Source organism: Canis aureus, chromosome 9 (genome assembly GCF_053574225.1).
Source record: "Canis aureus isolate CA01 chromosome 9, VMU_Caureus_v.1.0, whole genome shotgun sequence".
NCBI lineage: Eukaryota > Metazoa > Chordata > Mammalia > Carnivora > Canidae > Canis > Canis aureus.
In genome coordinates, this window is record NC_135619.1 from 50,511,798 (window position 1) to 50,537,307 (window position 25,510).

Genomic DNA, 25,510 nt, shown 5'->3' on the forward strand with positions numbered 1-25,510 from the left:
ACAGTATTTCTAAGTAATTTTTAAATTAGTTGCCAGTATGCAAATTTCTGGCTTCTGTTGAAAACTTGGTTGATCTGGCAATTCTGGGCCTGTGTTGTAGCAGAGACTCCAGTCTCTACTGCCCAAGTGATCCATTTGTTTCCTCATTAGCCCCTTGTAGGTATTTGGGCTTGTGTCCTTTTTTTAAAAGTAGGCACAAAGCTAGAATGCTTAACTCAGCTCTGATCCCTCTGTCCTGAGGTTTTCTACTTTGATTTACTTAAACCATTCCTTGTTTGTTATCTGCTTTTAACCCCCCTAGAACTTCTCTTTTTCCCCCTTCTCCAAGAGTAGCCATTGACTCAGAAGCCAAGTTTTGCCTGCCCTGACTCAACCCCGAGTCAGCTGGTTAATATTGAAAACAGTAATTTTAAGTGTTAATGATTAAGCAAGTGATTTGAAATTATTTAGCAACTCATAAGACAGCTCTTCCAGTTCTTTCTTGGGGCTTGTAGGCTGTTGTAGAGATTCTTCTAAATCCTGCTGTAGATTTCTGGTGCTGAGTTTTGTAGTTTCATGGGTGCTACAGAATAAATTAAAGCATTATGAAATAAAATGTTTTTAATTAAAGCATTATGTAAGGCTTAAGGATGGTTTCAACATTTTCATTATTTTATATGTGTGTAAAGGGAAATTTCTAGGTGGAAAACTGGGATAGGAATTAAGAGAGGGACCATTAGGATTTAAGAAATAAAACAAAGTTGAGAATAATGGTGATAACTATGCTTTTCTCACCTTTACTTACATACCAGTGGAGGGGTGGTGCTATGAGTTAACTTTTTAAAAGAGTGCTAGATTTTAAAAACCATAGTGACCATGGCAGGGGGGGGAAGGCTTGGATTGATTAGGAGTTTATAGCTTTTATTGTGGCTCTATAGAGATTTTTACCTTCAGTTTCCAAACAAAATAAAAAGTGCTAGAAAAATATTTTTATTTTATAGTAAATAAAAATACACATTGGGGCGCCTGGGTGGGTCAGTCAGTTAAGTATCCGACTATTAACCTTAGCTTGTGTCTCGGTCTCAGGGTCATGAGTTCAAGCCCCCCATTGGTTCCATGCTGGGTGTGGAGCCTACTTAAAAAAAATACATATGCATACACACATGCATGCGTGCACACACAAGTTTGTTTTTCAAAAGTGAAGTGGAAATATTCTTGACTGATGGCTCTAGAACTAGAATTAGAAAAATGATCAGTTTCAAATTGAAGGAATCTAAATATACAATGGTTAAATTTTATTCACAATTGCACTATTCTACCAATTTAAATGTGTTGGAAATCTCTGGATTAGTATTCTATAAATACAAAATTGTGATCTCAAAATATATGAGTGGCTGTCCTAAAGGTCCCTCCCAGTGGCATTACTAGGGATGGCAATTTGAGAGCTGCAGGATAACAAGGAGCATCTGAGATTACCTGGGACAGTCATGGACTTCTGATTGCTGCTTCCATTGTACATCCTGGGTGCCCTGACCCTTGTTCTTCACAAAGTCTTCATCCAGCCCAGCCTGCTTCAGGGTGTCTCGATACCGTTGTTCTGCTGCTTTCCTGGCAAGGTCCTGTGGAATGGAAATTAATCTGCTGTAGCTGTCTTGTGAATTACCAGGTAATTTTAAATCACTTGCTTAATCTGTAAATGTCTAAATTTGCCTCCTGCCCCAACCTCCCATTAGTGATGGGCACAGTTGTGCATGAAAATTTCTTAGAGCCTTTTTCAAAGCCTTAAAGTACATAGGTACTACCTGAAAATCTTGTTATTAATGTAATTCCCATTTGGTAGGTCTCAGATAAGGCTCACAAAGCTGTATATCAAACACTCCAGGAGATGCCAACTATTGATTTGGGAGCCACACCTTTGAGAAGCAAGGATTTAGATTTTTGGAAGACCAAGTAAGACTCAGATGAAAAAAAAATGGACTTAAAAACATTTTAAGATTTAAAAACAACCAGGAATGCCTGGGTGGTGCAGTTGGTTAAACATCCAACTCTGGGTTTTTGGCTCAGGTAGTGATCTAAGGGTCCTGGGACTGAGCCCTGAGTCTGGCACTGCACTCGGTGCATAGTCTGCTTGAGATTCTCTCCCTCCCACTGTCCCTCCTGCTTGTGCTCGCTCACTCTCTAAAATAAATATATCTTTAAAAAAAAAAAAAAAAGATTTAAACGGAACTATCATCAAGAACACTAAATTAGGGCAGCCCGGGTGGCTCAGCAGTTTAGCGCCACCTTCAGTACAGGGCGTGATCCTGGAGACCCGGGATTGAGTCCCACGTCGGGCTCCCTGCATGGAGCCTACTTCTCCCTCTGCCTGTGTCTCTGCCTCTCTCTCTTTGTCTCTCATGAGTAAATAAATAAAATCTTAAAAAAAAAAAGAACACTAAAATATAACAGGAAATAAACTGCACTAGAACACTCTTAACAGAATAGATGGTCTGAATGTGGGCCAGAAAAAGTTATTTTTTTTTTGTTTGTTTTAAGCAAAATCACATAGAACACTTTGTATTTTTCCTAAAGTGGTCAAAGATCTGTTGAAATCTGAGAGTGAGCTTTGCTTGAAAAAACTAACATGAAGAAGAAAGGTCATTGTGAGATTTTGAATAATGCAAGTTGCTAACTAAATCCAAGACTATGCAGTGCGTGCACATGTGTGTGAATGTGTGTGTGGTGTGGTATGTATGGGGGTGGGGAGGAGTGGACTCTTCCCAAATACCTAAATAACACACTGGCTGTAAAATGGAGATAATGTTTAGCAGTTGGAATCAGGTCACTAGGAAACGCCAACTTTTGTCTGAAACTGGAGAAAAGAGGGATCTACAGAGCCTGATACCACTCAGAAACTAGTGATGGTGGCCTTTCTAAGGCTGTTCAGATAGCTCCACAGCTTCTTTAGGGAGAGGATATCTCAACTGGGTCCAACTTCCCTAAATGCCTAGAGAACCTCTTAAAATGATTCTTCCATCCTGAAAGCCACTTAATCTGAAAAGGGCTTTCTGGGGTACTTGTGAGCATCCCAATGTCTGGAGGCCCATAAACTTGCCACAGTTCTAGCAATTGATCCCAACTCCCTACTTTCTAGCTGCTTTGACTTATTTCTGCAAAATCCCTCTAGAAAAGTTCCCTCTAGGAAGGCAAGGAATGTCCGGGGTACCAGCACGGCTGATGATGAGAAATGATGTTAATGAGTTCAAGATCTCACTCACAGCCAAACTGTTGCTGTGCATGTGGGATCTCACCGTCCCGTGATTAACACTGAGCGCTAGACTGCAGTGGACACTCCAGGAGCTGAAATACTTACAGATGTGTCCAGTCTGGGACGAAATCAGTCCAAGCAATGTTCACCACTGCACTACTTAATTGGGGGAGAAATGGTGGTTAATAAAATAGGTGCAATTTAGAATCTTTCTGAGCCTCAAGGAAATGTTTACTACCCAGGTATTAAACCGTTGCATCATTTCTAAGAGCCCTTTCATCCTGAAAGAAAATGAATGATGGTTTAGTTTTACCTTGGTAACTTGTTCAAAGAGATAGGGCCTTGTTTGTATTCTCTTCTTCATTTCTTCCAATTCTTTCTTATACTCTTTTGCTCTTTTACGGTCATTGTTCCTGGAATTAACAAGATTTTTAGAATGAATTCTGTCTTTTTCCAATCTGGAATACCCTTCACTCCCAATTAGGCATAGTAATTCCCAAGGACATTGTAAATTCCCAACTGTGCCTAGCAAAACCCTTGATTGTGTGCAATTACAGGAGTCTTACTCTAATAACTCCATTTTGCCATTTTTTAATGCCAGTGATCTGTTGGATCCCCAAATAGGCACCCTTTGACATATGGAGGACACTGACCGATTCTCTTTCAGCTTTGCTTTGAACACCTCCTCCAGGCTTTTATGGGGATCCATGGCTTTTGCACGCAAGGTCACAGATTTAGACATGGCTTGACACTTCTTTTTGTGCATCTCTAACCACTGAGTACTCTCATCTGCTTTGTCCTTTTTTTCAAGTGAACTTCTAAAGAGAGGAGGCAAAAAACATACAGATGACCGACTGACTTGACTATATTTAAAAGCAACCGTGGTAACCTCTCTGGAAAGTGAAATGGTGTTTTCTATGAAGGGGTGATTAACCATAGTGACATTTCGGAAAGAATAGGATTCAGAGATTGGCAGATGAAGCTTTCTCAGTACTATGGACACAGTGATTTTCTGCTCTAGGAAAAGTTCATTAATTGAACTGAAAAACCATAGAAATTAAAATATCCTTACACTCAGCTGTCTAGCCTGAGAACAAAATGATATTTAGAGCTACCATTTGCTCAGCTACTTACTCTGAACCAAGAGCAGAAAGGAATCAAGTGCTTTATATCCATTATCTTCATAACTGCTCTATGAGGTAAGAACTGTAAGCCGCTCTTTTTATAGGCAATGAGATCGAGATTCAGAGAGGGTAAGCCACTTACTCAAAGCTACCCAGCATGCCAGTGGAAAAGCCAAGATTAGAACTGGATGTCCTGACTCCCAAGCATCTGCCCTTGACCACCATGCTGTGAACGGTGAGCTGGAAGGTACCTTTGGGAATGCAAATCTGCATTTTCACAGAGAACTGAAAATAGGCCTCTTTCCAGGCACAATTTGGGGCTAACTTACATTTAGTTTGGGTATCATTTGACAAAGTACTATGGAGAGGTCAAAAGAAAAAACAGTCAAGACTTTTGCATTTGGATATTTATATTAAAATGAACAGATCAGGAAGGAATGCATGAAGGTTGAGTCTGCTATTATATCAAACTCCCCGTTGTTGGGAAGCAGATTTGGACATCCCCCGGAGGGGGGCCAGCTTCTGGCTCATCAGGCCCACCTTACTGGGACCTCAGGATACTGATGCATTCAGCCTTCATTTAGTAGCTCTAAGAAATTTGAGGAAGAAGGGAGTATCTCTTGGATTCTAAATACATTTCTGCATCTCTGCTGTAGGTCCTAAAGGGCCAAGGAGGTCTCCCGTGTACTCCTCTGTGGGCCCCACAGGAAAGCACTAAGATGCCAGGCCTCTCCCAGAGCTCAGCTGCCTGTTATTACCATGACCTTTCCTGCTGACTTCAGCTCAGAGGTCAAGTGGAGGAATCTTGCTGGGGTGCTGGCTTGACGAGAATACTGTGACAGAGTCAGTTAAAGAATTAAAAAGTAAGGAGCCTCCTGCTTCTCAGCTGACTTCTGATAGTTCCCCAAGGTGATCTCAGAGGATCTCAAATCTGTGCCGGGGACGAAGATGCCTTCTTTTTGTGATTGGGTCAGCTACCTGCCATCATGCGTCTCTGAATTCCTGTTCTTGATGGCTTCCTCTTTCATCTGTGGGTCCTCACCCATGTTGTCCTCTCTGGAACCTTCTTTCTTTCCAGCCTTTGGCTAATTCCTCATTCTCCAGAGACCTATTAAAGAGACCCCTGCCCCAGGCTGTCCAGTACCCCCAAGGTTCCCTGTGTTCCCCCACCACTGTACTACTTGCAAAATACGGTAACTTCTTTGCTTTTCTGCACTTCACACTTGATATTAAACCGTAGGTTCCATAAGGTATCTCCAGCCTTAACACTGTGACTGGCATAGAGTAAGTTCCCCATGAATTATTTGCTGAGTGATGGCCAAATGTTCCCCAGCACTACGTGTGGAGGGTTGTATGTATTCTGTCCCGATCAGAGAGTTCCCTTCCACCCCTATAGGTCTGTCTGATAACAGGAGAGGGGGCCCAGAAGGATGATGGGTTTTAGCATCGAGGTCAAGATCCAAGCACCGACCACTGATCGTGATCCTGGGGCAAGAACTCAAGCCTGACCACTCACCTGACTGCAGATTCCCTCTTCCTGGTGGCATCTGTGATGTGCACTGGGAGAGTGTTGGCAGAGAGGGAAGCAAGGCCACTCAGAGACCGACTCCTTGGCAGGGGTGTGGCTGGTGGCTGTGGAGAGTCCTGGAAGAAATGAAGGCTGGTATTGATGGGACAACAGAGTGTGATTAGTTTCTATTATAACTAGGATTCAATTTCAGTGAAAGACTAGTCAGACCAAGAATCTTTTTTTTCCCCCTCGGATTATGGAAAGATTAATGAGTTCTCAAGTTTATTAGCAGGCCAAGAGTTGGATATGAATCCTGAAGTTTTAAAATCAGAAGAGACAGGCTCTTTAGAATTGATAGAGGGACATGAGCAATTGATCCCAACTCCCAACTTTCTAGCTGCTTTGACTTATTTCTGCAAAATCCCTCTAGAAAAGTTCCCTCTAGGAAGGCAAGGCAGGCAAGATTCTTATGGTCCTAAGTTTATAGGAATTGTGGAGCTCACAACTGAGCCAGTGTTTAAAAAAAAAGAAAATTAGAAAAATGTCATGAGAAATGCCTTCGGTTGAGACCTGGCCTGTATTCTGGGTCCCAGGCCCTGAGCCTCCTGCAGCTGCCTGGGCTCTCACCCTCCTCCCTCCGGACGGAGCGGTGTCACAGGGCCGCTGAGCTCGACGCAGGCTGCCGGTTCTCAGCAAGAAGGGCTTGTTGCATGTCACCTCTCTGGTGTCCCTTCTCTTGGCAGCCCTTCTCTGGAAGGCCTTGTAAAGGGCTTCGTAGTCAGGGACAGCGGGATTCACACGAGGCTGGAATCCAAAGTCAGTCTGCAGAAACCCGAGCTTTTCCTTCTGGGTTCGGGCAGCTGTGCGAAGCTGTGGGTCAGCCCGGCTGCCTGAGGAGGCGACCGGGGAGGAGGCCGTCTGGAGCATGTCTAGGGCTCTCATCTGGATGCGAATTTTCCTGAGGAGTTCAGCTTCTGTGGAGAAAAAGTCAGGGTGGTGACAGGTGAGAGGGGACCCCGCCTCATACCTAAAGGTTTGGAGAATGTTCCCTTTCACACACTAGCACTAGTGTGCTGGGCTGACTGACAGCTTTACAGGAATTTTGTGAACCAGGTGGCATCACATGGGAAGCTCTACCCTGGCCGGGAGAGGTAGGCCACGGAAAGTGGCAAACACTACAGATCTGCTTGCTTTTCCTTTTCTGGAGAGCTCGTTCACAAACACTGGCCGGGACACCGCTGCCAGGTGCCCACAGGCCGCGCCTCCTGAGCCTTTCTGCACTTCTCCTTCAGAGGCCGAGCTGGAGGGGCCCGCCCTGGGCCCAGGGAAGTCCCCACCAGCCACCCAGAGGCCCACACTGTTGCCCCGGTCATTCTTGCCTGCCTTCTCTGGCCCATCCCAAGTCCTGCGTCTCCTGCTCTTTATCGGTGCTCCTGTCTGGCCTCCCCTCAGCGTCCCTGCAGCTCATCTCTCCCCTGAAGTGTTGTCATAGTGTCCTAGAGATCAACATCCCTTCAGGCCTGTGCCTCCCCCCAGAACCACCTCCACAGCATCCGAGTGACCTTCCTGAGCTGCACGGCTGATCCTGAGCCACCCTATATAAAGCCCTTCCATAGCTCCCCGGTGCCCTTGCCATGAAGTCCAAATTTCCTCCCAGGGCCCACAAGCCCCCAGGTCTGGCCCGTGCCTGCCTCTCCCTCCCCATTCTCCCTTCTCTCCCATCCCCTATCCCTTGCATGTGTTCAGCTTCCTCTGACCTCCTGGCTGGGTTCACTTTCCTTCCCTCTCCCCTGAATTCAGCACAGCCCGTCCTGCAGGGTCAGTTTGGTGCCCACTTTCCCCGGGGACTGCTCCCACTTTCCCCTGCTCCCATTGCCTCACCGAGTCCAAAGTTAGGTCCCTCTGTTCTGTGCTCTGGATGAGAGGTAAGACTTTTGTCCTTGCAGACCACTCACCGCATTTGTCATTTTATTCTCTATTATATGTCCTCCTCCCATGTCTACAAACGCCATGCCTGTCTATCCCACGCAGAGTAAGTAGCGCCTGGGGCTTGGCACCATACTGATGAGTAAAGCCTGAGTCCTCTCACTGAACCACAGTTCTTGAAATGTGCATCCCCCCGCCCCCCCACCCCAGGAGGGACGGGTAGGAGCCTCCCTCAGGGACAGCTGGTGGCGGCACTGGCCTCAGCCGGTTCTTGGGTGTTGCAGGACACACCTGGGGAACTCTGTGCCCCCCTCACGCCCTGCTCCTGCCTGGGCTCCCCCTTGATCCCCCAGGGCCTGCCCTGAGCATGGCCTGGAGGCCACTCCACCTGAGCAATGAATCTTTCTCCAAGCTAGGCCGGCTGGAGCCTAAGTGCCCCACCCCCCCCCCCCAGGAAGCCCTGGGCAGGAAGCAGCAAAGTAAGGAAGGATGTCTTTACCCTGGAGCTTGTCCCCGAGGGCTGGCTCCAGAATGGACCTGGGGATCCTTCTGGTGGCCTTCTGCTTGGGGACCTGGGCCTTAGCTGTGGTGGCCACGTCCCCGTGTTTGGCAGCTTCCTTTCTCTGCTCCTCCCTCACGAGGAAGCTGAAGGGCTTCATGGAGGACAGCAGCAGCTCCTTCCTCTTCTGGATCCCTGCCTGCCTGCGGGCCTCGCTGCGCTCCATAACCTCCTGGTACAGGGGCAGGTGGACGTGTGCGGGCACAGGCTGTGCTCGGAACTGACGGTAGCACTCGGCCTCCTCCTGACCCTGCCTCTGGGCCCGCTTCCTCTCCTGCTCAAAGGAAGCAGGAGAGGCCAGCCACTGAGCCTTCTTCTGGGCCTCACGCAGTGTCATGCGGAACGGCCGAGGGACAGTGATGGACGATGCCCAGGAGCTGATGCTTCTGTGCTGCGAAGGAGGCCTGGCGCCTGAGGGTGGCTGGAGCTGACCCTTGGGGACGTCGGAGGGAAGGCTGCTCAGGGAGCTGCAGCGCCTTGCGAAACCACACCTGTGGGGAGAGCAATGAGAGGAAGGCAGGGCAGGCTCTGGAGGCCGGGTCCTCCTCCCGCTCCTCCCCAGTCCTCCCTCCCAGGCGGTGGCAGCTTCTCAGCCTCACTTCACCTTCACCTCACAGGCCTCTGAACCAGTGCCTCTCAACTCGGCCTCCCTCCTTTCTGTCAGGCCATCTAGTGGGCCGGCCCGTGAGAAAGCCTATTCTCAGAATTGATTCAAGAATTGCCACTTTACTTGGGACACCTGGGTAGCTCAGCAGTTGAGCGCCTGATCCAGGAATGCAGGACTCCATCCTGGGACCCTGGGATTATGCCCTCAGCCAAAGGCAGATGCTCAACTGCTGTGCCACCCAGGCGTCCCTAAAGATTTTATTTTATTTTATTATTATTATTTTTTTAGATTTTATTTTTTTAAGTAATCTCCACACCCAGCATGGGGCTTGAACTCACAGCCCCGAGATCAAGAGTCGCACGCTCTACCAGCTGACCCAGCCAGGTGCCCTGCATTCTAATATTTTCATATGGGAGAGAGAACAGTGCATGGGTGCAGAGCAGGGCTTTAGAATTGGACCCAGGTTCAAATCTTGCTCCGAACAATTACCAGCCGTGTGACCTTTAGCACAGTTTGCTTGGAACCTCGATTTCCTTATATGGAGAATGGCAAAAATAATCTACTTATTGGGAAGAGAAAATAATATTAAATATTTTATAAATACAGCCTATATGCATACAGCAGGGCTTGGCTAGGGTAAGAATGGCCTCCCCATTCTCGGAGAGGGAGTGAGGAGTGAGAAAGGCATCCCTTTAATCAATTCCAGGGCTTCCAGTCACCGAGGGTTACTCAAAGTGAATAGTACTGCTGGGTAGGAATCAGAACATGGTTGGCTCTGAAGGCTGATTCTGAGCTGGAACCTAGGTAAGGGACAACCAGCAGAAGTGATCTCTGCTTTACTGAGGACGATGAGGCCCAGAGTCACGACATGACCTGGCCAGAGTTCTGCACAAAGCAGCCGTTGACCCGCAGGACCTTACCTCGGAGATGGTGGGGAGTGAACCTGTGGCTTCCCCCTGCCTTTGTCTTGGAAGAAACCCTCCAGGTCCTCATCATCTTCGGAGAAGTTCTCACCACTGTCTGGGTCAGATGGATACAGAGATTCCAATAGGCACCACCTGCCCTTCTGCTTCAGTGCCTCCAGGGTCTCAGAAAAGCTCCCAGTTGAGTCAGAAGAATCAGAAACTGTCTCCTCCTCTGGGCTGAGGAAGTCATCAAGTTTGCCCGCCCTAGGCAAAACCAGCCCATCCCCAGACAGCTCCTCATCTGTCTCCGTGTCTGAGGAAGATTTGGGGGGAAATGCCTAAAATGAAATAGAATAGACTGTGGATCAGCTATAATTTCAAAATTACTCAAAATGTAACTGTTAATTTCACTTTGAATAAATCTCTGTATATTAGGGACCAGGAAGGAAGAAAAATAAGATGTGTTCCTTGCTTTAAAGAAATTTCACAAATTCGTATGTGAGGTGTGCTTGGTTGAAGGGCAGGAAAGGGAAACCGCTAATGTTGGTTCCCTACCTCATGTGCAGTGAGCGTTTACACAATACCCACTCTGCATCATTCATTCTGCCCCCTGCACTCCCAGAATCCCACCCATGACTTTGGTCACACTCTAGGCCTTGCCCTATTTGAGTTTTACCTACTTGTTGCCAGTCTTCTTTTTCGTTTTTCCTATCTACACCTGTGCTTTCCTCATAGTCTACTATCCACCTTGTCACTAGGAGTGAATAACTAACTGGACAATGTGCTCTAGCTGAAAGGACAATGTCGTAGAAGGTGGGTCTAAATACTCCATTTGTTTAGGAAATATGTATTTGGTGCCCAGTATGTACTGGACATTAGGCTGAGAACAAGTCAAACAAGGCCCCTAGTCATGAAGCTTACGTTTTAGGGAGAGGGAGACAGGCAATATAAAATGATAGTAAATTCAGCGAAAGCTATATATAAATTGTGAGATTATACAGCGATGGAGTGGTTTGGGGAAGCTTTTTTGTAGATAAAACCCATCAGATAAAGGAATGGATCTATAATCAGAGTTGGGCTTATTAATTCGTTGGAGAACACCATGAAAAATTATAGGGAACTTGCGGGTTGGGGCCGTGAGGGTGGGGACTTTCAGTAGGGGGGTGATGGAGGGGCTTTTTCTAGGGTTGGCTTGTCCTGAATGATTCTGAGGAGGAGAGTGGATCCTCCTGGATGGATGCTGTCATGAAGAGGGCACATTCACAGTTTAGTAAGTGAGTGATTGAGCAGTTTTTATTCAAAAGGTAACCAGAACAAAGTGGGGCTGGGTAACTAACTGATAGATAAGCATCACCATTTAGAAGGGGGCTTAGTCTCTTGGCAGGTATGCCGTGGCCCTGTGCGAAACATTGTTTTCTGCTGATCTGGCTTTTGGCCTTATCTGTGTCTATTACAGTCTGAATTGTACTTTCTCAGTCTGGGCTGATTTTTACTTTCTCACTGTGGAGGAGTTTTGGACTGACACCTGATTAATGAGAGGGGGCCAGCCTCTCTAAGATCGGGGGTAAGAGGGTCCTGGGTTCAAGGAAAAGCTAATGCAAAGGCCTTGATGCAGGAACAAACTTGGCTCTTGGAGAGGTAGAAGGAGGGCCAGTGTGGCTGGGGACAGCGGTATGAGATATCCTTAGAGAAGCAGGTGTGGGGCCAGGATTGGCCTGGAGAAGATGACTGGTTGCATCTGGAAATCAGGGGTAGGCCGCTACAGGCCTCCAGGTGACACTGGGCGATGGTTCTACTGGGTTCTCTAAGGTCCAGCTCTAATACTGAAAAGAACACTGGATTCTGAATCAAAGATACAGCCCAGCCCCTGCTCTGCTAGTGAGGAGCCTGTGATCTTAGGAGATTTTTTAAAAAATGACTTTATTGAGAGATAATTTGGACACCATACAATTCATACAATTCACTTACTGAAAGAGTACAATTCAGTGGGTTTTAGTATATTCACAGAGCTATGCAATCATCACCGCCATCAATCTTAGAGCATTTTAATCGCCCCCAAAGAAAGCCTTCACCAGTTAGCAGCGCCTCCCCATTTTGCCCAGTCCTTCCAACCTTCCCTCCCGGCCAGCCCGAAGCAACCACCAGTCGACTTTCTGTTATGGATTCTGCGGCAGGTTTCTTAATCTCTCTGTGCCTCAGTTTTCCTTCTTACAAAATGGGGACACCAATCGTACTATCAGTCCTAGGGTGGTTGACAGCATAAGCGAACGCCGAGGCCCGCCGCTGCGGTTCTACGAAGGGCCCCACACGGACGCCGCCGATTTTGATCCCACGCCCCTCCGCGACACGCCCCTGCGTCAGTCTCCAAGGCAACGTCAAACAGTTTCCTCTCTTAAAGATTCCTTTCCGGGGCGCAGACCTAATTCCTCTCCTTCTCTTTTCTCTCCTCACCTGACGGCTCCACTGAGCGCCGCCGGAGGCTTCCACGGGCCTCCGGATGGTCATGTTCCTCGCGGGGCAGAGACGGAAACCGCGGGGCCAGCGCCGTGCTACGCGCCGGCTACGGTGGCGGCACTAGCGACGCGTCGGGTTCCGCCCCTTCTTCCAGCCGTGGCCTCCGATTGGCTCCCAGGCGGACGCCTGAACCCGTCCCCCTTCTCAGGGCGCCTCCCTCTAATCCTTACCGCCCAAGTTGGCAAGGTCGTTTTCTGATTGGCTTACTTCCTGCGCGTTCTATTTCCGGCTCGGAGGCCGGGGCCGAAGCAGCCAGGGATTGGAGAGCTCTGCTCCGGAAGTGCCGGAAGAGGCGGGCTTAAAGGTGCGCCGAGTAGGTTGCGGGTCCGCACCATGGCGGCCCGGCTGGCTGTGAGCCGGTGGAGGGCTCCGCTTGCAGCTGCTGGGCCAGGCCCACTGCTCTCCTGCCGGAGGTGGTCGGGCGCCAGAGCAGACGCCGTGTACGATGTGGTGGTGTCGGGCGGGGGCCTGGTGGGCGCCGCCATGGCCTGTGCCTTGGGTAAGAGCATCTCCCGGCAGGCAGTGGCGGGGAGCGGGGCCGTGGGGGACCCGTGAGGACGCCGGGAGCCCTGAGCCCCTCGGGTCTTTCCCCCGCCCAGAGGAGCCCCAGGCGAGCGTTCGGTCCTTCCGGGTTCCGAAGGGTCAAAAGTGGGAGGGTCCTTAGGAGTCATCCTAAATCCCGCCCATTGTTCTTTAGGAATGGGCACAGTTGGAAGGAATCAGGCATTGTATCGGGCTAGGCGTTTTCTTCTTAAAAATAGCTTTTGAGATATAATTGCATACCATAAGGTTCACCCATTTAAGGCGTACAGTTTAATGGTTTTTGGTATGTTTACAGGTTGTACATCCATACCACCACCATAAACTTTTAGAACATTTTTATCAGCTTCTAAAAGAAACAGGAACAAATTAGCAGTCCCTGCCCATTTCCCCCCAGAGCTCCTCAGCCCTAGGCAACCACTCGTGAACTTTTTGTCTCTTTAGATTTGCTTTTTCCCCATTTCCATATACTTGGACTCTGCTTAATGTTTTAAAGGTTCATCCAAGTTCTAGCATGTGCCAGTACTTTTTACAAACTAATTCTTTATTTAATCTTGAGGCCACAATGAGTCTTGCTTATTAAATATTCCATTTTTCTGGGGATCCCTGGGTGGCGCAGCGGTTTAGCGCCTGCCTTTGGCCCAGGGCGCAGTCCTGGAGACCCGGGATCGAATCCCACATCGGGCTCCCGGTGCATGGAGCCTGCTTCTCCCTCTGCCTATGTCTCTGCCTCTCTCTCTCTGTGTGACTATCATAAATAAATAAAAATTAAAAAAAAAATATTCCATTTTTCTGCTGAACAGGATTTGTAATTTTTAGTGACTTAATAGTTTAAAGATTAGAAATATCTGGGGTCTAAATATTTGATTCTTCCTTTCCAAAGGGAATTCTACTGGCTCATTGTGAGTTTTGCCATTATTTGCTTCTTTGTACATAGCAGGTTTTGGACAGTTAAGAGATACCTTATGGTCATGGGCAGAGCGGTTCACATGGCTGAAATGGTGGGATATGTTACTGCTTAGGATTTTGTGTGCTCTGTGAGAAGTTTCTATCCTAATGGCTAAAGAATTAATCTGTCACTTTTCTTGGAAATGAGAAAGGGAAGAAATTCTGATTTTTCCCAATATGATATAAAATGTTGAATTTTTTTTAATATTTATTTATTTATTTATTTATTTATTTATTTATTTATTTTTAGGATACAATATTCACTTTCATGACAAGAAAATCCTGTTGCTAGAAGCAGGTCCAAAGAAAGTATGGGAGAAGTTGCCAGAAACTTACAGCAACAGAGTCAGTTCCATTTCCCCTGGCTCTGCAACCCTTCTCAGTAGTGAGTAGATCTTTCATAGAACCAGACTCTTGTCTCTCTTGGCTTTCAGTGTGTCCCATCGGGCAGTCCTAGAGCATCTGCTGAGGAGGGGCCTGAGGATGGGGAGGAGGGGTTGGTAATCTAGTGCATCCTTGAAGATGAGGACCCCTGACACGATTAAATTGTCATCTTCCAGTCTGAGGAAGACCTCCTTGGGACATGCGGGCTCATCATGCAGACTTCGTTTGTGATGTTGGGTCATTATGAATTGATGGAATTGAAACTATATGAACTAATTATGGCCATTCACTTCTAGTAGGAGCACCCTCTTTATTCCCAGAGTCAGCCCTCTTGGACCTAGGGAGTTCACATGCCAAATGCTTTTGGAGTGTAGATCAATGTGTGCATATGGAACCCATTAGAAAACTGTCTTTAGGTCTCTGCCAAATGTTATTCCCCCAGGCTATCCTTTTTTTTTCCCCCAGGCTATCCTATCCAGAACTACCCTGTCAAAAATTAGACTCTTCCATCATTCTTTAGCCCCTTATACTGCTCTTTCTTTCTTTCTTTCTTTCTTTCTTTCTTTCTTTCTTTCTTTCTTTCCCTTTCTTTCTTTCTTTCTTTCTTTCTTTCTTTCTTTCTTTCTTTCTCTTTCTTTCTTTCTTTCTTTCTTTCTTTCTTTCTTTCTTTCTTTCTTTCTCTCTCTCTCTCTCTCTCTCTCTCTCTCTCTTTCTTTCTTTCAAGATTTTATTTATTCATAAGAGACACACGCAGAGAGAGAGAGGCAGATACAAGCAGGCTCCTCACAGGGAGCCCGACGTGGGACTCGATCCCAGGTGTCCAGGATCAGGCCCTGGGCCAAAGGTGTCGCTAAACTGCTGAGCCACCCAGACTGCCCTATTTTTCTTTATAACACTTACTACTACCTGACAATGTATTCTGTATTCATTTTTTTACTATCTCTCCCAGAATTTTAGGTGGAGATAGGCTGGAACTTTGTTTGGTTCCATACTTTATGCTCAGTACCTAGAACTGTCTGATACATAGTAGGTGTGCGATAAATATGACCGCACTGAATGAATCTGTTTAGTGCTATGGGGTTTTAAAAAGAGTTAAAAGACTACCTTTTTTTCTTTTTAAAGATTTTATTTTTAAGTACTCTCTACACCCCTTGTGGGGCTCAAACTCATGACCCCAAGACCACAGTTGCTATACCCTTCCAACTGAGCCAGTCAGGCACCCCCCCCTAAAAATTGTTTTTTTTTTTTTTTTTTCCAAAAATAGTTTTTATCCAGAGCGTCTATAACTTCTATAGGATGATGAAAAATAATAACGGGTTTGGTTTCCTTTTTTATTTTCCCTAACTTTAATGTGATTTGGTTTAAATATTTGTGAGAAGGGGCAGAGAGAATCTCAAGCAGATTCCCCACTGAGCACAGAGCCCAACACCAGGCTTGATCTCACAACCCTGAGATCACAACCTGAGCTGAAACCCAAGAATTGGATGCTTAACTGTGTGACCCAGGCAACCCCAGATTTGGCTTTTTGATTATGAAAGCTGCGTCTTTTTTCATGCTATATAACCTGAATCAGGGAACAGAGTAGCTTAACCCCTAGCATTAAACAGGATGAAATGGAGAGCATGTTTCTGTCATTGGAGAACACTGAAAACAATGTCTTACTTCAAAGATTGGGAGAGAAAAGGAAAGCCCAGGAGAGATGCGGTCCCGTGAGGCTGCTCTGGCCTATATGTAGATCCTTTCTTTTGTAGGTTTTGGTGCCTGGGACCACATCTGCAACATGAGATACAGAGCCTTTCGGCGAATGCAGGTGCCTCCTTTTCACTTTTGGCAAGATGTCTTGGTCATTCATATTGTCCATGTCTTGGAATCCATATTTTCTGTGGGAAAGTGGGAAGTTCCCAGTCTAAGGAAGTGGGGGGAAGCATTCTTTTTTTTTTTTTTTTCAGATTTTGTTCATGAGAGACACAGAGAGAGAAGTAGAGACATAGGCAGAGGGAGAAACAGGCTCCCTGCAGGGAGCCTGATGCAGGACTCGATCCCAGGACCCGAGGTCACATCCTGGGCTGAAGGCAGACACTCAACTGCTGAGCCCGGTGGGGGGGGGGGGGGGAGGCTCATTCTCAAGAGAATTTTCTCCACACCTTCTATCTCCTACCAAAGGAACTGACACTGTGAATTAGGTTTCTCTCACTTGGGGAGCAGTACTGTGTTTGATTGGAGCAATACATTTTCTCTTCCTTGGGTTGTGATACAGACTTGGCCCTTTTTGTTTCCAGGTGTGGGATGCCTGCTCAGAGGCTCTGATAATGTTCGATAAGGATAATCTGGATGACATGGGTTACATAGTGGAGAATGATGTCATAATGCGTGCTCTCACTAAGCAGCTGGAGGCGGCATCAGGTGAGGCACCCACTTCTTACACTTTCCTTTTACTCTGGAGGGTGAAGTGCTTTGGAATTTTTCTAGGACTTACTGAAAAACAGAATCCCTTTTACAGAGACTGAATATCCCCATAAAAAAACCCTCTGATGGATATCTTAGGTTTTTTTTTTTCTAAGTTTTATTCAGATATAATTTTTTTTTTTTTAATTTTTATTTATTTATGATAGTCACAGAGAGAGAGAGGTGCAGAGACACAGGCAGAGGGAGAAGCAGGCTCCATGCACCGGGAGCCCGACGTGGGATTCGATCCCGGGTCTCCAGGATCGCGCCCTGGGCCAAAGGCAGGCGCCAAACCGCTGCGCCACCCAGGGATCCCCAGATATAATTTTTTAAAAGATTTTATTTATTCATGAGAGACACAGAAAGAGAGAAGCAGAGACATAGAGAAAGAAGCAGGCTCCACGCAGGGATCCCAATGTGAGACTCAATCCTCGGACTCCAGGATCACGACCTGAGCCAAAGGCAGACACTTAACTGCTGAGCCATCCAGGCGTCCCCAGATATAATTTATATTCCATAAAATTCAGCCATTTTAAGTGTACAATTCAGTGATTTTTTAACGTACTTAGCTCTGCCACTGTCACAATATCATTTTAGAACATTTCTGTCACCTCAAAAAGAAATCTCATGTCCATTTACAGCCATTCCCCATTCCTACCCCAACCCCTGGCACCACTGATCTATTTTGAGTCTCTTAGGATTTGCCTGTTCTGCACATTTCATACAGATCGAATCACATATAATCTTTTGTATCTACTTCTCTCACTGAATATATCTTTGAGATTCATTCATGTTGCAGCCTGTTATTAGTAATCCATTGTTGTTGTTGTTTTTTTTTTTAAAGATTTTATTTACTTATTCATGAGAGACAGAGAGAGAGGCAGAGACAAAGGCAGAGGGAGAAGCAGGCTAAACACAGGGAGCCCGATGTGGGACTCGATCCTGGGTCTGCAGGATCAGGCCCTGGACTGAAGGCGGCGCTAAACCGCTGAGCCACCTGGGCTGCCCTAATCCATTCTTTTTTTATTGCCAAATAGTATGGATTTGTGTGGATACCCTACATTTTGTTTACCCATTCATTCGTTGATGGACATTTGGATTGTCCCCCACTTTTTGGCGATTGTGAATAATGCTGTGAACACCTGTGTACATATTTTTGTGGGGAAATAAGGTTTCTTTTCTTCTGAGTGGATAGTTAAGGAGTAACTTGCTGGGTTCTATATTCTATGTTTAACATTTTTTGAAACTGAATTTTTTCAAAGAGGTTACACCATTTCACTTTCTCTCCAATAATATATAAGGGTTCCAATTTCTCCATATCTTTGCCAACATTTATTTTTCCTTTTCCTTTTTTTTTAAATATTTTATTTATTTATTCATGAGAGACAGAGAGAGGCAGAGGGAGAAGCCGGCTCCATGCCGGAAGCCTGATGTGGGACTCGATTCCAGGACTCCAAGATCACACCCTGAGCCAAAGGCAGATGTTCAACCACTGAGCCACCCGGGCGTCCCTCCTTTTCATTTTTTATTGAAGCCATCCTAGTGACTGAAATGGTATCTCATGGTATTTGATTGTATTTCCCTTCTTTTCCTGTGCTTATTGGCCATTTGGGGAAATGACTATTCAGAATCTTTTGCCCATTTAAAAACTAAATCATCTTTTTCTTTTTGAGTTCGAAGAGTTCTTTTTTCTGAATATTAATTCCTTTTCAGATATATGATTTGCAAATATCTGAGGGTTCTAGTGAGAGAAAAATTGGAAGGAACTTAAATGCCTTCTGATACGGGATAGTAATTTATCCATGTAATGAACTTATGTGCAACTTTTTTTTTCCTCAAAGATCTTATTTTTTTAAAGTAATCTCTATATCCAGTGTGGGGCCCAAACTTATAACCCTGAGATCAGGAGTCCCGTGCTCTACCGACTGGGCCAGCCAAACACCCCAATTATGTGCACCTTTTTTTTTTTTTTTTTTTTTTTTTTTAAGATTTTATGTATATCATGAGAGACAGAGAGAGAGGGAGGCAGAGACACAGGCAGAGGGAGAAGCAGGCTCCATTGCAGGAAGCCTGACATGGGACTGGATCCCAGGTCTCCAGGATCACGCCCTGGGCTGAAGGCAGACGCTAAACTGCTGAGCCACCCAGGGATCCCTTATGTGCAACTTTTAAAGATAATGTAGCCACTTAGAAACATGTCCCATAACACATTGGGGAAAAAAACATGCGTCGTATCTTACGTGTGCACATACATCTATACGCATAGGAAATATCTGCAAAGCTGTATGGAAAAGCTTCAACAGTTGCCTCTGAAGGGTGATTGATATGATAAAGGGTGATTTTTCCATCCCTTTTAAATCTTTGTTGTTTAGACTTTATAGGCATATTGTTGTTGTATTTTTTTTGGCATATCATTTTAATGATCAGAAAAGTAAAATGATTTCCAGTGGCAATAAAAATCTTATGGGATTCCCACCCTATTGATTCTGAATGCACGTGGAGTCACCTAGGCACAGAGTGAAACTAGAAGAGCAGGAGTGTGGAGATGAGAAGAATCCCTGGTGCAGGCTGGTAATTCAGTGAGAGCTGAATTTTTTTTTTTTAATTTTTTAAAATTTATTTATGATAGTCACAGAGAGAGAGAGAGAGAGAGAGAGGCAGAGACACAGGCAGAGGGAGAAGCAGGCTCCATGCACCGGGAGCCTGACGTGGGATTCGATCCCGGGTCTCCAGGATCGCGCCCTGGGCCAAAGGCAGGCGCTAAACCGCTGCGCCACCCAGGGATCCCCTGAAATTTTTTTTTTTGACACTGACTCATCCCTGTAGCTCTGTCATGTATCAGCTCTCAGACTATAGCATTAATTATAGTAGTTATTTTTTAGATCTTACTTTCCTTGTTTAGGAGTAAATGATAAGAGACCGCTGTCCTGAGAGCTCACTTTAGATTTAGTTACGGCTTTTTCCTCAGCCTGTGTGGGCTGCCTTTCTAATGTTTTGTTTTCTCTCTTCTGACCTCCTAGACCGTGTGACGGTTCTCTACAGGAGCAAAGCAGTCGGCTATACCTGGCCTTATCCATTTACCATGGCAGACTCCAGCCCTTGGGTTCATATTACCCTAGGTGATGGCAGCACCCTCCAGACTAAATTGTTGGTAGTTGAAAATTCTTATTTTGCCAGGGGTCTTGCATATCCATAGCTTATCCTAGACTCTAGGGCCTTTTAGTTTTAGATCTAAGCTATAATTTTTGGCAAAGCTTTTGGTTATAAGGATGAGTACCCATTTAGGCCAACTCTGGTTATGGTGGTCTTGTAAATCCCATATAGGAAGCAACCTCCTGGACCACCTTAGGTGTTAAAATAAAAGAAACTTGGCCTGTTGGGGACAGGAACAGAAGTTGAGGTTTTTCTTTTCCTCATAGGAGTCCTGTAGTCACTTTGTCTCCTTGCATTTCTCACATCTCTTTCTCTGCTCACCACCTTCCCCTTTTACGTGGCAGCCATTCATAACTTTCCATCAGGACTCTTCAGCCCCAGTACCTGCCTTATTAATTTCTAGTTCAGATGTCAGTAGATTTGGCCAAGTTAACCTATGGCTGGCCCCTTTAGCTGACATTGGGGTCACCTATGTGAGGCTACCCCTTCCAAGAGCTGAGAGTGAAGTGGCTATGATATAAAGTTGCCTGCCACAGATGAGCTTGTGAACAATTGGAACTAGAGAAAACTAACGAAGGCAGAGAAAAACTGGAACAGTTCCATGTATTAAGTTATAAGACTTAACAGACTCTTGTTTCCATGCAGGTTGGTGCAGATGGTCACAACTCAGGAGTGCGGCAGGCTGCTGGGATTCAGAATGTCAGCTGGAACTATGATCAGTCTGCAGTTGTGGCCACTCTGCATTTATCGGAGGTAAGATCCTGAGCCCACCATCTGGGGACCATGCTCGTGTTCAGTGGGTACTGAGTTCTTTTCATGAGAACTCTTCCTTTCTCTATTGTAGGCCACAGAAAACAATGTAGCTTGGCAGAGATTTCTTCCCTCTGGGCCCATTGCTCTGCTCCCGGTAAGAAGTCCTTCTGGCTAAACATGTCCAGACTTCTTCTTTTTAGAGCTTCACTTCCTCTCAACGTTTTTCTGGTTTCTAGGGAATATGCCCAGGCTAATTTTGTTTTCCCTTAATTCTTTGTGCTTGAGAGCTCCCAAGAACAGAAGCCTTGCCCTTAGTACTGATATTTTGTTCTGCGGTTTTTTTGAGATTTATTTCAGAGAGAGTGTGCAAGTGGAGGGAGGGGCAGAGGGAGAGAATCTCAAGCAGACTTCCTGCTGAGCATGAAGCCCCATGTGGGGCTTGATCTCATGATCCTGAGATCATGACCCGAGCTGAAATCTTAACTGACTCTGCCACCTGGGTGCCCCAGTATTGATGTTCTTTTGACACAGCTCTCAGACACTTTGAGTTCCTTGGTTTGGTCCACATCCCATGAACATGCAGCAGAGCTCGTCAGCATGGATGAAGAAAAGTTTGTGGATGCCATTAACTCTGCCTTTGTGAGTATGAACTTGTCTAGCTGATTATGTGTTGTAGGGTAGATACAGATAGGTGGTTTTGATGAAGGAAAAAGGAATAACAGATCAGCTGCCCCTTTCTAACTATAGGACTTGGTCTGGGTTACATGGAGGGAAGGGCATTCAGGGAAATGCAGACAATGGAAATGAATAATTTCTGTGCTTGTTTGAGGGTTTGTGGGCTGCTGTTTTGCTGACTGAAACAGCTGCCTGGGCAGTAGTTAGCATTGACTTTTTTTTTGAAGCTATTAATACCTGGCTAATTTTGAATAGCTATACTAGGTTCGAAGTACCTGAACCTTTGAAGCCTGATTCATTAAAAATGTTCTGAGAGGAGCTGAGCACGTTTTAGCAGGGAGCTTAAGAGAAAGTTCTATAGATAGACATGAGTTCAGTACTGGTTCTTCCTGTTAATCTCCTAGAAAATGGAAGTCTATCACAAGCCTCTCCAGGTTTAATAATAATAAAAGTTTAAAGACTTTTAAAATGACAGAATTGGGCAGCCCCGTGGCGCAGCGGTTTAGCGCCGCCTGCAGCCCGGGGTGTGATCCTGGAGACCCAGGATCGAGTCCCACATCGGGCTTCCTGCATGGAGCCTGCTTCTCCCTCTGCCTGTGTCTCTGCCTCTATCACACTCTCTCTGAATGAATAAATAAATAAATCTTTAAAAAAATAAAAAATAAAAAATAAAATAAAAGGACAGAATTGATATAAGATGTTTGGAGCATACCTAGTACATTATAGGTGGTCAAGAAATGGTAATGATTATTCTGGAATAGACACAGCCTTTAATAATATTGGCACCTGGGGATCCCTGGGTGGCTCAGCGGTTTAGTGCCTGCCTTCAGCCCAGAGCATGATCCCAGGGTCCTGGGATTGATCTTAAAATCTTAAAAAATATATATATATATTGGCACCAGTAATTTTGTTTTTTTGTTTTTTTTGGTTTTTTTTTTTGGTTTTTTTGCACCAGTAATTTTGGAACTTAAACACTACATTTCTCTAAGTTCACTAGTAGTAAATCAGTAACATTTACTGAGTTTATGGTTTGCCATATACAGGTGAAAAGTTTTACCTGTTTGTATATAATGCAAACCATTGAGGAGGGTACTGTTATCATACTTGTTTAGAGTTCTGTTACTTGCTCAAGGTGATAGAGCTAGTGGTATAGCCAGGTTTGGAAGTGAGGCTGACCCTTGAGCCTGTGGTGGTTTTTGTTTTAAAGATTTTATTTATTTATTCATGAAAGAGAGAGAGAGAGGCAGAGACACAGGCAGAGGGAGAAGCAGGCTCCATGCAGGGAGCCCGATGCGGGACTCCATCCCAGGTTTCCAGGATCACACCCTGGGCCAAAGGCAGCGCTAAACCGCTGAGCCACCCGGGCTGCCCTGTTTTTGTTTTTTAAAAGAATAAATGAATTTATTTATTTGATTTTGTTTTAATTTATGAGAGACACAGAGAGAGGGAGAGGCAGAGACACAGGCAGAGGGAGAAGTAGGCTCCGTGCAAGGAGCCCGACGTGGGACTTGATCCCGGATCTCCAGGATCACGTCCTGGGATGAAGGCAGTGCTAAACTGCTGAGCCACCGGAGCTGCCCAGATTTTATTTATTTGAGAGAGAGCATATGAGCAGGAGAGGGAGAAGCAGACTCCTTTGCTGAGCAGGGAGCCCAACGTGTGGCTCCATTCCAGGATCCTTGGATCATGACCTGAGCCGAAGGCAGATGGTTACCTGACTGAACCACTAGGTGCCCTGAGCCTGTGGTTTTAACCACCGAGCTCTACCACTTAATAGTGCCTACATGGTAGTTGAGGAACTTCGGCGTCACTGCTCTGGAGTAGCAGGAAGAGTAAAAGGAACCGTACACACTGAAGTGGCTTCCAGGGTACATGGTGAATGCTGCACCTCTGGTCATTTAGCAGGTCTTCCTGCCACAGGCTTTTGCAGTACATTCATTTAGCAACGACTATATGTGCCTTCTGTGTAGAAGAGACTGGAGACCGACAAATGAGACCTAGACCTTGCTTTCAGGAAGCTCACAGTCAAGTGTGGGAGAAAGCTATTTAAACAATTGGTAAAAGCATTCATAGGATGTTCACGGAAGCACAGGGGAGGATTTGGAGGGAGGTTCATAGCTTCTGGATGCTCTGAGGGATTATCCTGGTGGATTAGAAGAACATTCTATGTAGAAGGGGGAGTGCCAGGGGTAAGAGGATGTGGTAGAATGAGCTACCCTGTGGCTGCCGTATGTTTTTTGAGGGGGTTAAGGTGAAGTGAAAGGCTTCAGAGGTAGGCAGGGGCAGTTCATGAATGGTTTGGCTTGATCCTAAAAGCTGTGGAGAAGGATAAGAAGTTGTGTTTTGCATTTATTTAACCACAGGCTTGTCACCTGTGGTTAGATCATTTTAGGCAGGTTAGGTACTATTAACACTTGGTTTTAGATATAAAATGGGTTTTCTTGCTGATTTAATTCCCTGTTATTCACTGATGACTTTTCACCATTTGTGGCTGATGCTACTCAGTGGAGTGATGCTAACCACACAGACTTCATCGACTCGGCTGGTGCCATGCTGCAATATGCTGTTGCTTTTCTGAAGCCTACTAAGGTCTCAGCTCGCCAGCTGCCACCAAGTGTAGCCAGAGTGGACGCCAAAAGCCGAGTGCTATTTCCACTTGGGTTAGGACATGCTGCTGAGTACGTCCGGCCACGGCTGGCACTCATTGGGTAAGATGACAGCAAAGCAAGGCTGCTCTTCTCACTCTGCTGCAGGAGGCCACACCTGAACTCTGCTTTCTTTTTAGGGATGCGGCCCACAGAGTCCACCCACTTGCAGGACAAGGTGTCAACATGGGCTTTGGGGATGTCTCCAGCTTAGTCCATCACCTCAGTGCTGCAGCCTTCAATGGGAAGGACTTAGGTAAGGATTCAGGTACCTCAGAGAAGTATCAGAGGTCATGAAGTTAGGGAAGGTTGGGACCCCAAAATGCCCCCTCTATAGCCAGATGTGGTAGACATAAATGTGTCTGGTTTGCTAGGAAACACCTTCACTATAAGAAATACCTTTCCTCTTTCCTCCAGGCTCTATGAGCCACCTCACAGGTTATGAAACAGATAGACAGCGTCACAACACTGCTCTTCTGGCTGCTACTGACCTACTAAAAAGGCTCTATTCCACCAGTGCCACTCCACTTGTGCTGCTCAGGACATGGGGCTTGCAGGCCACAAACGCAGTATCTCCACTCAAAGTAAGGTGCTCATGGTTCTCCCAAAAGTCTTGCTCACTGAGGATTGATTTTGCCAATGACTCTTAATTTCTCTGAATTAATTTTCTTGGCTGTAAAATTATCTTTTTCTGAATACCTCCCCCACTGATTATGAGCAAAAAAGTCTTTGCTGGGCTTGTGGGTGCTAGAGTCCACATCTAAGGACTTAAAGTAGTGAGTAAGAACTTTTAAAGATAAAGATGCTTGGGAGGCTCAGTTGGTTAAGCGTCCAACTCTTGATTTTGGCTCAGGTCATGATCTTGGGGTCATGAGATCGAGCCTTGCATTGGGTGCTGCACTCAGTGCAGAGTCTGCTTGTCGTCCCCCTCCCACACACACCAAATAAATGAAATCCTGGAGGGAGGAAGGGGGATATGTTTTGGACTGCTTGGCCAGCTTCTTTCCTGAGAAACTTCCATTCAAAGACACTTTTTGAGGGACTCTTGAGCATCTATCTGGGACTTCTGCTAATAAGTTTTTGCTTTAATCACTTTGGATATTTTATTTTAAATAGGCTCCGCTCCCAGCATTGAGCCCAGTGTGGGGCTTGAACTCAGCCCTGAGATTAAGACCTAAGCTCAGATCAAGAGTTGGATGCTTAACCAATTGAGCCAGTCAGGCACCCCCGGATATTTTATTTTAAAATGTTTTCTTCATTTACCCTTACACTTTACAGTGCAGAGTATCACTCACTTTATTTCATTTTTCTCCAGGAACAGATTATGGCCTTTGCAAGCAAATGAATGCTCCTCTTCTGAACATGATGTTGAAGAAAAATAAACATCTTTTATTTTCAAGATTTAATAAATTTACTTTACATTAGAATTCTCTAGTATCTTTTTCTATTCTGCTTAATGGGCCTGTGGAGCCCAAATAATGAGTGATAGATAATTTACTGTGAGGAGGGCAAATCAATCAAGCTAACAGAAAATCCCAAAGGAAGATTATTATGATTTGGTTGAAAAGACTTTTTATTTCTAAAGAAAAATTACTA

General features: G+C 45.7%; 2 protein-coding genes across 7 annotated transcripts; one reads left to right on the top strand and one right to left on the bottom strand.

The window, feature by feature from the left end:
• Nucleotides 1-12,951, bottom strand: FAM161B (FAM161 centrosomal protein B). 3 transcript variants are annotated; one of them, XM_077909944.1, is made up of 9 exons: nt 12,309-12,951; nt 9,873-10,195; nt 8,286-8,836; nt 6,431-6,834; nt 5,867-5,994; nt 3,880-4,044; nt 3,540-3,639; nt 1,456-1,598; nt 1-562 (listed from the first exon to the last, which is right to left on the bottom strand). In XM_077909944.1, the coding sequence occupies exons 1-9, from the start codon at nt 12,360-12,362 to the stop codon at nt 424-426; spliced, it is 2,007 nt and encodes a 668-aa protein (XP_077766070.1). In that variant the 5' UTR covers nt 12,363-12,951; the 3' UTR covers nt 1-423. The 3 variants fall into 3 exon arrangements, with proteins under 3 accessions (XP_077766070.1, XP_077766072.1, XP_077766071.1); XM_077909946.1 differs by having other exon boundaries at nt 6,488-6,834; nt 12,309-12,946; XM_077909945.1 differs by lacking the exon at nt 12,309-12,951 and adding an exon at nt 12,092-12,294.
• Nucleotides 12,525-25,341, top strand: COQ6 (coenzyme Q6, monooxygenase). 4 transcript variants are annotated; one of them, XM_077909955.1, is made up of 12 exons: nt 12,525-12,675; nt 14,110-14,244; nt 15,995-16,053; nt 16,523-16,646; nt 19,709-19,839; nt 20,487-20,594; nt 20,686-20,748; nt 21,126-21,233; nt 23,775-23,977; nt 24,055-24,170; nt 24,332-24,498; nt 25,230-25,341. In XM_077909955.1, the coding sequence occupies exons 3-12, from the start codon at nt 16,024-16,026 to the stop codon at nt 25,257-25,259; spliced, it is 1,080 nt and encodes a 359-aa protein (XP_077766081.1). In that variant the 5' UTR covers nt 12,525-12,675; nt 14,110-14,244; nt 15,995-16,023; the 3' UTR covers nt 25,260-25,341. The 4 variants fall into 4 exon arrangements, with proteins under 4 accessions (XP_077766081.1, XP_077766079.1, XP_077766078.1 ...); XM_077909952.1 differs by having other exon boundaries at nt 12,645-12,870; XM_077909953.1 differs by lacking the exon at nt 14,110-14,244 and having other exon boundaries at nt 12,644-12,870.
• The last annotated feature ends 169 nt before the right edge of the window (nt 25,342-25,510 follow it).

Coding starts and splice junctions, on each gene's coding strand:
- COQ6 (XM_077909952.1), top strand. CDS start 12,705: ATGGCGGCCCGGCTGGCTGTGAGCCGGTGGAGGGCTCCGCTTGCAGCT. Junction 20,749..21,125: donor GGCCCATTGCTCTGCTCCCG/GTAAGAAGTCCT, acceptor CTTTTGACACAG/CTCTCAGACACTTTGAGTTC. Junction 24,171..24,331: donor CTTCAATGGGAAGGACTTAG/GTAAGGATTCAG, acceptor TCTTTCCTCCAG/GCTCTATGAGCCACCTCACA.
- FAM161B (XM_077909944.1), bottom strand. CDS start 12,362: ATGACCATCCGGAGGCCCGTGGAAGCCTCCGGCGGCGCTCAGTGGAGC. Junction 10,196..12,308: donor GCGCTCAGTGGAGCCGTCAG/GTGAGGAGAGAA, acceptor ATTTCATTTTAG/GCATTTCCCCCCAAATCTTC. Junction 563..1,455: donor GAAGTCCATGACTGTCCCAG/GTAATCTCAGAT, acceptor TTTATTCTGTAG/CACCCATGAAACTACAAAAC.